Source organism: Delphinapterus leucas, chromosome 1 (assembly GCF_059928025.1).
Source record: "Delphinapterus leucas isolate spDelLeu-1000000601 "Yukka" chromosome 1, BTC_Dleu_Yukka2, whole genome shotgun sequence".
Taxonomy (NCBI): Eukaryota; Metazoa; Chordata; class Mammalia; order Artiodactyla; family Monodontidae; genus Delphinapterus; species Delphinapterus leucas.
The window spans coordinates 104,673,638-104,686,558 of NC_143129.1; the positions used below are offsets into that span (position 1 = coordinate 104,673,638).

General features: G+C 37.8%; 1 protein-coding gene across 3 annotated transcripts in view; it reads left to right on the plus strand.

Moving 5' to 3' along the window:
• DPYD (dihydropyrimidine dehydrogenase) overlaps positions 1-12,921 on the plus strand; it is an 825,900-nt gene that overhangs the window by 248,860 nt on the left and 564,119 nt on the right. For all 3 annotated transcript variants that reach the window (XM_089919140.1, XM_022553288.2, XM_089919145.1), the window contains one exon: positions 620-707. In XM_089919140.1, coding sequence (XP_089775266.1) covers positions 620-707 — 88 coding nt within the window. The remainder of the gene's footprint in view (positions 1-619; positions 708-12,921) is intronic.

Genomic DNA, 12,921 nt, shown 5'->3' on the forward strand with positions numbered 1-12,921 from the left:
ATAGATACACACACACATATATATGTTTAACCAAATCACTTTGCTGTACACCTGAAACTAACACAATATTGTAAATCAACTATACTTCAGTTTAAAAAGGGCTTTACTGAAATCCCACTACCTCTCTTTTTTCTCATCTATATGACCTCAGCCAAAATGAATTTCTCCATCCCTTGAGTTCTTGTAGACATGTGCTGATCACACTCTGTTATTTATTATACTTATTTCTGTACGTCTTCTGCACAGATCTTGACTGTACATTGAGGCAGAAACTGTGTCTCATTTAACATTTTATTCTTTAAAATGCCCCACATAGTGCCTTGAACATACTAATTAAGCTGTGAAAATTTACTGACTTGATTTTAAATACACTAGCTTTTCTTGTGGTACTTAATTAAAAGGCAAAAATGCATTTAGCTATTAAGTAAAACATGTTTGTTCTATTTATATACTATTTAGTATACATAAGCCTATATACTAAAAGACAAAAATATTTTCATATCTATATGTGGAATATTATATATGTGTATACGGAGTTTTTATTATTTTCGATGTTAAAGATTAAGGTTTTAGTCATTCAAATGCCAAAATACAGTTACAGAAATGTTTTTTCTTACAGATAATTTGTGGTAAAAGCCTTTCAGTGAATGAAATTACTCTTAGCACTTTGAAAGAAGAAGGGTACAAAGCTGCTTTCATTGGGATAGGTGAGTAGCTTACTTTAAAATATTTTTCTTTATAATATTTTTTTACTTCCTGATAATATCCAGAAGAATAACTACCTTCAGACATTTTCATGTTAGAAGTTGTGTTTGTTCAGGGAGGAGCAGACAGAAATGAATGGCCAAAGAAAATTTCCGATTTTGTAAAGTGTTGCACTGCCTCACCTCATTATGGATTGACTTTGGCAAGACTGCCTTTATCTTCCCATTCTCTCACCATACTCTCATCACCAGCGAACATCTAAGAAGCAAAGTGTTTTCAAGTCATGCCACAGAAGCTCAGAATTTGGGCTTAGAAATTTCTTGATGCTGTAGCTTTCTCTTTATGATTAAACAAATTGGTTAAATTGATATTAAAGGAGAGAATTAGCTCATTTTCTTTTTCTATTTTTTTCAATATTTTCTAAAGACTTTTCATATTTGGCTGAATTTTAAAGATGTTTAATCATAGTTCTGAATGTCACATGGACAGTGTATAACTGCTAAGGCAATTAATGTATCTTATGGTTCCATATTTTGCCTAAATATCCCACGGAGATTGAGTTTTCTAATACTCTTCCCTTCCATTTCCTGTATACTGAGAAACCAGAAAGAGCAAATGGTTGATTTAATTTATTCTTTGTCTCATGAACTTTGTATTTATTCTCTTATATGATCATACTATGAACAATTATGGCATATAAACTAAGTGCATCCTCATGTCTTTTAGTTTGTCTCCTCTCTAGTTCACATTCTTTGAATAGGAATGTCTAATAAACCTACACAGAGGTGAAAACTGTTCCATCTCTTTAAGTAATCACACACTGGATAACATTTCTTTTAGGGCTCTCTTTTTTCATAGTGTTTCTGGAGTAAAATAATCAGGAATGCTTTGCTATCTACTAAATTTTCTTATCAGGACGGTTCTCTTACTAGATAATTGATACCAAGTTTAAGACCATCTCTGTCACTCCCTTTACTTAGATGAAAAATTATGAAGAGGAAGATAGATTTTCCTGCCTTCTAGCTCCTAAATATACGTACTGAACCTCCTTTCTTTCAGAAACTTGAGTGCCATTGTCAGCAGTATTTCCCTATGTTATCTAAGTACAATAATCATGCCTAGATACAAAGAGGAAAGAGAAAATATCTAGGGATATATTCTCTAGGTTCCATTTTTAGTGGCACTACCGTTGATTTTGGTTTTACTTTTCAACATCACATTTGTACTGAGAATTTTACTTAAAGAAATTGGGCAAGTATTTTTTGATGTATATTCTACTAAACACCAGTAAAATTGGATCAGTAAGTTGCTGTTACTCTCAACAAATGTGTATTAAAAAATGTTTGGTTAATAATAAATGAAAAATTTAGTCAGGCAATAGCGCTGAAACATTGGCAATGTTTTCAAATAGCTATTTGAAATTCACCATTGTGGTTTCCTACAGCAGTTGTATGTAAAAGATATATTTTCTATTAATGAAGTTGTATATGCTAATGCAGTTTAGTGTATCTCTATGAACTTTGTCTACAAACAGTCTCCGTACTGTAGAGACAGGGGCCAAATAAATAACCAATACATTGAAATATCACCAAATTAATTGCTCAAGAAGCAAATTATAACAAAATTTGGAAGAGCTGAATTTTATCACTCTGAGTGTTTTCAGCCATGGAGATATCTTCCATCTGCAAGAATCAGGAATGTTTCAGAGTTTTCTTTTCTTTTATTCCATTAAGTCCCCTTGCATATGTTATTTGATAGTGCTACATCCCATTCACAATACTCCATTTGACTCTGCACTGAGGTGTGAATAAAACATTTAATGTGAAGTCCTTTCATATTTATGTTTCTGTGCATTTTCATGCTGAGAAGTGAATCTTTTGACATTTTGGTGTAGTGATGTGTAGAATGCAGTTATGTTCTATTTCAGTATTTTGTATGAAACGTATACAAGAAAGTTTCATTTTGCCAAAAAAAAAAAAGGTTCTGTGTGTAGAAGACAAGTAGCCTTATTCTCCAGGAAGTATTTATTTGACACTCTTGACTGCCGAGTTGGGAATTTGTGACCTTTCTATTACCATATAACTGCCTATTACTTAGACAGCCTCACATCCTTACATGCTTTTGTTCATTCACCATGCTTCTATGTTGTAATTAAACTTCACTCACTTTGTTTATCTACTTTTTCCCACTCAGTATAGAGGAGTACATTTTGGAATAGGAATTCTACATTCCTTAGGATATAGGTTTGGCCACTTTAAGAAAGGAAAATAATAGAGGCTTAAACGAGATATAAGTTTAGTTCTCTCTGATTTTAACAGTATGAACCATCCTCAACACCTGACTTCCATCTTTGGTTCTGAGGTGGCCAATATTTCCACATTCCTGCTAATAAAAATTGGAAATAAGGAAGGGGACTCCTTTCCTTTTAAGTTTATGACCCAGAAATTGCACATATCACTTCTGTTTGTATCTTATTGTCTACATCTTTGTCACATAAACATACCTGGCAGCAAAGGATGTTGGGACATAAAGCCTTCAGCTGGGTGGACATAATGCTCCATTAAACTTCTATTTCTATAGAGAAGGGGGATAATAGATATAGAGAGAGGAAAAAAAAGAGGTCTCTGCCATACATGTGCATCATCATTTGTATCTGACACATGGAATCCTTATTGAGAGAAATCAGTAAAGCAGTTAATAGCAAAGAAAAAACTCTTGGAACTTAGTTCTTACATGCTGGTTACATAGGTCACTTAATGATAAAAGAGTATTTTCTCCTTCTGTAATTGGGAATACCGTATTATAGCTCTTCTATATTTATAACTACTGTCTTATCCTATGTTAGTTTCTCTAAAAGAAAAAGTTATTTTTTAATTAAATATGACTTATTAAGGATAGCTTTATAAATCCATTGCATTAACAGAAGTGTGTTCTCATGTTTCCTGATTTTTAGTATTGTGTGTAATATTGCTGGTGAAAACTTGCTCACTTTTAGGTTTTTCCCTAACTAATTCCAGAATCCATTAAGGAAATTATCTCATTGTGTGTACATCATTGTGAGACTGAAAGAGTACATCTCCTTACCCATGAGATGTTTAGTTTTTTTCTAAGTGAAATAAAGGTAAGTGAGATAAAGCTCTCTGTCTTATTCAAACTGGATTGAGTTGTCTTTGAGATAATTGGTATTTTTTTAAAAGACTGTAAATTTTGGGTATTTTTATTGAAATAAAAGCACCGGCACAGTGTGTTACTATCAGTGTTCAGAAGTAGAGTTTTAGAACATCCTCTCTACGAGGATTTTTTTTTTTTTTTTTTTTTTTGCGCGGTACGCGGGCCTCTCACTGTTGTGGCCCCTCCTGTTGCGGAGCACAGGCTCCTGACGCGCAGGCTCAGCAGCCATGGCTCACGGGCCCAGCCGCTCCGCGGCACGCGGGATCTTCCCAGACCGGGGCACGAACCTGCGTCCCCTGCATCGGCAGGTGGACTGTCAACCACTGCGCCACCACGGAAGCCCTGTACGAGGTTTTTTCAGAGTATTTGATGGCTTTCTTTGGTTGATATTGAAATCAATATAATGGTTTACAGCCATCATTTTTTATTATTAAAATATGAGCACAAACAAATAGAAAATATCAAAAAGTGTGCTGCATATTGTTGTGGTAAGTGTTATTTTGCGAAAAATGTTTTTCTATCATATGTGTATTTGTTTTTGGTGTATGTGCTTGCACATGCGTACTGCATTATATGGAAAATGTGTTTTTAAGATGCGGCTTAATAGTCAATGCTTGAAAGCCACTGCTATACGTTGTAAACACCCTCAAGTACTAATTGCTTTTTCCCCATAGTATGCCCAACATCTCTCAATAAGCAGCTGTTGAGTGAATTAAATAAGTATTGAGTGACTACAGTGTTTTAGGTATATATATTTTTTAAGTTCTTTGGGTGATTATATTCTGGAGGCAATCTAAGCATCACTGTTCTGGGTGACTGAAGAATTGAATCCTTAATCTTTGCTTCAAAGGAGCCTATTTCCCTTCCCATTTCTGATTGTCCATTTTATGGTACTTTACCTCTTATATTCTCGCAAAACATGGCAGTGATGAAAAGGCTAAGCAAGCATGTAAGGGAAAGAATATCCACTAAGACACCCTCAGAAAAATGGTAATACTTTATAGATTCTTCTGACAAAGTATTTTTTTTTCTGAATTTTTGTTTTTAATACTTGAGAGAGGGAAGGAATTACGGGGTGAATATCAGTAAAATCCATAATTACAGTCACAATAGATACAAAGGGAGCAGAGGCTGCAGGAAGATATTATAGAGCTGAATAGTCTCTGTCTCACTCTGTGAAGCATACAGAGTCTCTCTCTCTGTATGCTTTACTTGTGTCGATTCTTGAATTCACTTCTCACTATCACTGTTCGCCTTCATCACTATTCGCCTCTCTTCTACTCCTTAGCCTCCTAACCAGTCTCTTTGGCCACCGTTAAGCACACAACAGAAATAGTGATCTTTCTAAAGTTAGATCTCATCATGTCATTCCCTCATTTAAATCGCCCCTACCCCCCACCCAATTAGCTCCCTATTTCTTTCAGGATACAGGAAAAACTCCTTAAAATAAGACTTTCAAGGCTCTTCATGATTTATTCACAACTTATGTCTTTAGTCACTTGTTAAATTGGGTGTTGCAGACATTTGAAATGTTTTCACTTTTACCTCATCTCAATTTTTTTAACTTGGTTTTTGGACCTGGTGTTGCTTGGACCCAGAACTGTCATTATTTTCATATTTGAGTTCTTCCATATCCTTTTTTCTACTTCGTGGAGTTCTCTTTACTTGTGACGATCCACTCCCTACCTTCACTCTTTAGCCTGGATGAATGAAGCCACTTCCTTACCAACAATCCTCACACCATTATGTCCCTGTTCCCTCTCTGGATGTTCAGATCAGATTTTAGCACTTATTTCCATGTATTATAATTGACTGGTTACATGTTTGTTTCCGCCAGTAGAAGTTAAACTGTTGTAGGTCGAAGAGTCTGTCTGCCTTACTCACTGATAAATCTTCAGTGTATAGTGTAGTCCCTGGCACATACTAGGAAGTCTATAAATATTTTTAAACTGTTGATTTTTATGCAACCGTTTTGACTATTTGCCAAAATAAATTGATAGGATGTTAAAATATGTTGGCAATTCTGGGGTATTATAATATTAACCAAAAACAAGGAGAAATAGCTACTACATAATTTTAAAGTTGGTATTACACTATAAATGAAATAAACAAGTAGGAATAGTGATATGACTTGTGGTAATAATGCTAGTAGTAGCAGTATTAGCTAAAATATTCCATTCTCAATTTTTAAAATAATTATTTATGCCATTAACTTTTTAAATGGCCCTTGAGGTAGATATTATTAACTCCATTTTATGGATAAGAAATTAAGATTAAGCAAAGTTAAAGAAAACAAGTAAATGGCAACCAAAACATGGAAAGTGAGTTATATAGAGAATGTAGGAAAAATGTAATAAATTCAAACATCCATACTTTGACATAAAAAGTTATTTCAGGGGGACCTACAAGGTGGCGGATGAGTAAGATATGGAGATCACCTTCCTCTCCACAAATACATCAGAAATACATCTACATGTGGAACAGCTCCTACAGAACACCTACTGAATGCTGGCAGCAGACCTCAGACTTCCCAAAAGGCAAGAAACTCCCCATGTACCTGGGTAGGGCAAAAGAAAAGAGAAAAAACAGAGACAAAAGAATAGGGACGGGGGCTTCCCTGGTGGCGCAGTGGTTGAGAGTCCGCCTGACGATGCAGGGGACATGGGTTCGTGCCCCGGTCCGGGAAGATCCCACATGCCGTGGAGTGGCTGGGCCCGTGAGCCTGGCCGTTGAGCCTGCGCGTCTGGAGCCTGTGCTCCGCAACGGGAGAGGCCCCAACAGTGAGAGGCCCGCATACTGCAAAAAAAAAAAAAATGAATAGGGATGGGACATGCACCTTGGGGAGGGAGCTGTGAAGGAGGAAAAGTTTCCACACACAGACTTCCACACAAGTCTCTCCTTTCGCGGGCGGAGACTGTGGGTGGCGGAGGGGGGAAGCTTTGGAGCCATGAAGGAGAGTGCAGCAACAGGGGTGCAGAGGGCAAAGTGGAGAGATTCCCGTACAGAGGATCGGTGCCAACCAACACTCACCAGCCAGAGAGGATTGTCTGCTCATCTGCCAGGGTGGGCGGGGTCTGGGAGCTGAGGCTCTGGCTTCAGAGGTCAGATCCCAGGGAGAGGACTAGGGTTGGCTGTGTGAACATAGCCTGAAGGGGGCTAGTGCGCCACAGCTAGCCGGGAGGGAGACTGGGAAAAAGTCTGGATCTGCGGAAGGGGCAAGAGACCATTGCTGCTGGGTACGTGAGGAGAGGGGATTCAGAGAACCGCCTAAAAGAGCTCCAGAGACGGGCATGAGCCGCGGCTATCAGCACGGACCCCAGAGATGGCGTGGGACGCTAAGGCTGTTGCTACAGCCACCAAGAAGCCTGTGTGCGAGCACAGGTCACTCTCCACACTGCCTCTCCTGGGAGCCTGTGCAGCCCACCCCTGCTAGAGTCCCGTGATCCAGGGACAACTTCCCCGGGAGAACACATGGCACGCCTCAGGCTGGTGCAACGTCACGCCAGCCTCTGCCACCGCAGGCTCACCACTCATTGTGTACCCCTCCCTCCCCTGGACTGAGTGAGCCAGAGCCCCCGAATCAACTGCTACTTTAACCCCATACTGTCTGGGGAGGAACAGACACCCTCAGGTGACCTATACGCAGAGGCGGGGCGAAATCCAAAGCTGAACCACAGGAGCTGTGCGAAAAAAGAAGAGAAAGGGAAATCTCTCCCAGCAGCTTCAGGAGCCACAGATTAAATCTCCTCAATCACCTTGATGTACCCTCCATCTGTGGAATACCTGAATAGACAACGAATCATCCCAAATTGAGGCGGTGGACTTTGGGAGCAACTGTAGACTTGGGGTTTGCTTTCTGCATCTAATTTGCTTCTGTTTATGTTCATCTTAGTTTACTATTTAGAGCTTTTTATCACTGGTAGATTTGTTTATTGATTTGGTTGCCCTCTACCTTTTTAAAATTTATATATATATATATATTTTTTTTCTTTTTTCAGTTTTTGTGAGTGTGTATGCTTCTTTGTGTGATTATTTTTCTTTTACCATTTGCCCTAGGGTTCTGTCTGTCTGTCTGTTTTTTTGTGTTTTTTTAGTATAGATTTTAAGGCTTGTCATCATTGGTGGATTTGTTTATTGGTTTGGTTGCTCTCTTATTTCTTTTCTTAAAATTGATTTTTTTATTTTAATAATTTTTTATTTTAATAACTTTATTCTTTTTCCTTTATTTATTCATTTATTTATTTTTCCCTTTTCTTCTGAGCCGTGTGGCTGACAGGGTCTTGGTGCTCCAGTCGGGTGTCATGCCTGAGGCTCTGAGGTGGGAAAGCCAAGTTCAGGACATTGGTCCACCAGAGACCTCCCCGCCCCACTTAATATCAGTCAGTGAGAGCTCTCCCAGAGGTCTCTGTCTCAACGCTAAGACCCAGCACCACTCAATGAGCAGCATGCTCCAGTGCTGGACACCCCATGCCAAACAACTAGCAAGACAGTAACAGAACCCCACCCATTAGCAGAGACACTGCCTAAAGTCATACTAAGTTCACAGACATCCCAAAACACAACACTGTACACAGCCCTGCCCACCAGAAAGACAAGATCCACCCCCACCCACCAGAACACAGGCACCAGTCCCCTTCACTAGGAGCCTACACAAGCCACTGAACAAACCTCACCCATTGGGGACAGACACCAAAAACAACGGGAATGATGAACATGCAGCCTGTGCAAAGGAGACCACAAACACACTAAATAAAACAAAATGAGAAGACAGAGAAATATGCAGCAGATGAAGGAGCAAGGTAAAAATCCACCAGACCAAACAAATGAGGAGGAAATAGGCAGTCTACCTGAAAAGAATTCATAGTAAATATGATCCAAAGTCTTGGAAATACAATAGAGAAAATACAAGAAACGTTTAACAAGGACCTAGAAGAACTAAAGAGCAAACAGACAATGATGAACAACACAATAAATGAAATTGAAAATTCTCTAGAAGGAATCAATAGCAGAATACCTGAGGCAGAAGAATGGATAAGTGACCTAGAAGATAAAATAGAGGAGAAAACTACCACAGAACTGAATAAAGAAAAAAGAATGAAAAGAATTGAGGACAGTCTCATAGACTTCTGGGACAACATTAAACACACCAACATTTGAATTATAGGGGTCCCAGAAGAAGAAGAGAAAAAGAAAGGGACTGAAAAATATTTGAAGGGATTATAGTTGAAAACTTCCCTACTATGGGAAAGGAAATAGTCAAGTCCAGGAAGTGCAGGGAGTCCCATACAGTATAAATCCAAGGTGAAACACGCCAAGACACATATTAATCAAAGCATTAAAAATTAAATACAAGGAAAAAATATTAAAAGCAGCAAGGGAAAAACAACAAATAACATACAAAGGAATCCCCGTAAGGATAACAGCTGATCTTTCAGCAGAAACTCTGCAAGCCGGAAAAGAGCGACAGGACCTGTTTAAAGTCATGAAAGGGAAAAACCTACAACCAAGATTACTCTACCCAGCAAGGATCTCATTCAGATTCAACAGAGAAATTAAAACCTTTACAGTCAAGTAAAAGCTAAGAGAATTCAGCACCACCAAACCAGCTTTACAACAAATGCTAAAGGAACTTCTCTAGGCACGAAACATAAGAGTAGGAAAAGACCTGCAATAACAAACCCTAAATAATTGAGAAACTGGGAATAGGAACATACATATCAATATTTACCTTAAATTTAAATGGATTAAATGCTCCAACCAAAAAACACAGACTGGCTGAATGGATACAAAAAAAAAAAGACATATATATATGCTGTCTACAAGAGACCCACTTCAGGCATAGGAACACATAAAATCTGAAAGTGAGGGGATGGAAAAAGATATTCCATGCAAATGGAAATCAAAAGAAGGCTGGAGTAGCAAGTCTCATATCAGAAAAAATAGACTTTAAATTAAAGACTCTTACAAGAGACAAAGAAGGACATTACATAATGATCAAGGGATCAATCCAAGAAGAAGACATAATAATTGTAAATATGCATCCAACATAGGAGCACCTCAATACATAAGGCAAATGCTAACAGCCATAAAAGTGGAAATCGACAATAACACAATCATAGTAGGGGACTTTAACACCCCACTAATACCAATGGACAGACCATCCAAAATGGAAATAAAAAAGGAAACACAAGCTTTAAATGCTACATTAAACAAGATGGACTTAATTGATATTTATAGGACATTCCATCCCAAAACAGCAGAATAAACTTTCTTCTCAAGTGCTCATGGAACATTCTCTAGGATAGATCATACCTTGGGTCACAAATGAAGCCTTGGTAAATTTAAGAAAATTGAAATTGTATCAAGTATCTTTTCTGACCACAATTTTATGAGAATAGATATCAATTACAGAAAAAAAATCTGTAAAAAATACAAACACATAGAGACTAAACAGTGCATTACTAAATAATCAAGAGATCACTGAAGAAATCAAAGAGGAAATCAAAAAATACCTAGAAACAAATGACAATGAAAACATGGTGACCCAAAATGTATGGGATACAGCAAAAGCAATCCTAAGAGGGAAGTTTATAGCAATAGAATCCTACCTCAAGAAAGAAGAAAAATATCAAATAACCTAAACTTACACCTGAAGATTAGAGAAACAAGAACAAAAAAACCCCAAAGTTAGCAGAAGGAAAGAAATCATAAAGATCAGATCAGAAATAAATGAAAAAGAAATGAAGGCAATGATAGCAAAGATCAATAAAACTGAAAGCTGGTTCTTTGAGAAGATAAACAAGATTGATAAACCATTAGACAGACTCATCAAGAAAAAAAGGGAGATGACCCAAATAAACAGAAATGGAAATGAAAAAGGAGAAATAACAAGTGGCACTGCAGAAATACAAAGGATCATGAGCAATTACTACAAGCTATTATATGCCAATTAAATGGACAACCTGGAAGAAATGGACAAATTCTAGGAAAAGCACAACCATCTGAGACTGAACCAGGAAGAAATAGAAAATATAAACAGACCAGTCACAAGCACTGAAACTGAAACTGTGATTAAAAATCTTCCAACAAACAAAAGCACAGGACCAGATGGCTTCACAGGCAACTTCTATCAAACATTTAGAGAAGAGTTAACACCTATCCTCAAACTCTTCCAAAATATAGCAGAGGGAGGAACACTCCCAAGCTCATTCTATGAGGTCACCATGAGGTCACCATCACCCTGATACCAAACCAGACAAAGGTGTCACAAAAAAAGAAAACTACAGACCAATACTACTGATGCACATAGATGCAAAAATCCTCATTAAGATACTAGCAAACAGAATCCAACAGCAGATTAAAAGGATCATATACCATGATCAAGTGGGGTTTATCCCAGGAATGCAAGGATTCTTCAATATATGCAAATCAATCAATGTGATAAACCATATTAACAATTGAAGGAGAAAAAACATATGATCATCTCAATAGATGCAGAAAAAGCTTTCGACAAAATTCAACACCCATTTATGATAAAAATCCTGCAGAAAGTAGGCATAGTGGGAACTTACCTCAACATGATAAAGGCCATATATGACAAACCCACAGCCAACATCATTCTCAATGGTGAAAACTGAAACAATTTCCACTGAGATCAGGAACAAGACAAGGTTACTCATTCTCAACACTGTTATTCAACATAGTTTTGGAAGTTTTAGCCACAGCAATCAGAAGAATAAGAAATAAAGGGAATCCAAATTGGAAAAGAAGAAGTAAACCTCACTGTTTGCAGATGACATGATAGTCTACATGGAGAATCCTAAAAATGCTACCAGAAAACGACTAGAGCTAATCAATGAATTTGGTAAAGTAGCAGGATACAAAATTAATGCACAGAAATCTCTTGCATTCCTATACACTAATGATGAAAAATCTGAAAGAGAAATTAAGGAAACACTCCCATTTACCATTGCAACAGAAATAATAAAATACCTAGAAATAAACCTACCTAAGGAGACAAAAGACCTGTATGCAGAAAACTGTAAGACCCTGATGAAAGAAATTTAAAAAATGATACAAACAGATGGATGGATATACTATGTTCTTGGATTGGAAGAATCAACATTGTGAAAATGACTCTAATACCCAAAGCAATCTACAGATTCAATGCAATCCCTATCAAACTACAAATGGCATTTTTCACAGAACTAGAACAAAAAATTTCACAATTTGTATGTAAACAAAAAGGACCCCAAATAGCCAAAGCAATCTTGAGAAAGAAAAACGGAGCTGGAGGAATCAGGTTCCCTGACTTCAGACTATACTACAAAGCTACGGTAATCAAGACAATATGGTACTGGCACAATAACAGAATTATAGATCAATGGAACAGGATAGAAAGCCTAAAGATAAACCCACGCACATATAGTCACATTATCTTTGATAAACGAGGCAAGAATATACAATGGAGCAAAGACATCCTCTTCAATAAGTGGTTCTGAGAAAACAGGACAGCTACATGTAAAAGAATGAATTTAGAGCACTCCCTAACACCATACACAAAAATAAACTCAAAATGGATTAAAGACCTAAATGTAAGGCCAGACACTATGAAACTCTTAGAGGAAAACATAGGCAGAACACTCTGTGAGAAAAATCACAGCAAGTGGCTTCCCTGGTGGCGCAGTAGTTGAGAGTCCGTCTGCTGATGCAGGGGACACAGGTTCGTGCCCCAGTCCGGGAAGATCCCACATGCCGCAGAGTGGCTGGGCCAGTGAGCCATGGCCACTGAGCCAGCGTGTCCAGAGCCTGTGTTCCCCAACGGGAGAGGCCACAACAATGAGAGGCTCGCGTACCGCAAAAAAAAAAAAAAAAAAAAAAATCACAGCAAGATCCTTTTTTGACCCACCTCCTAGAGAAATGGAAATAAAAACAAAGATAATCAAATGGGACCGAATGGAACTTAAAAAGTTTTGCACAGCAAAGGAAACCATAAATAAGATGAAAAGACAACCCTCAGTATGGGAGAAAATATTTGCAAATGAA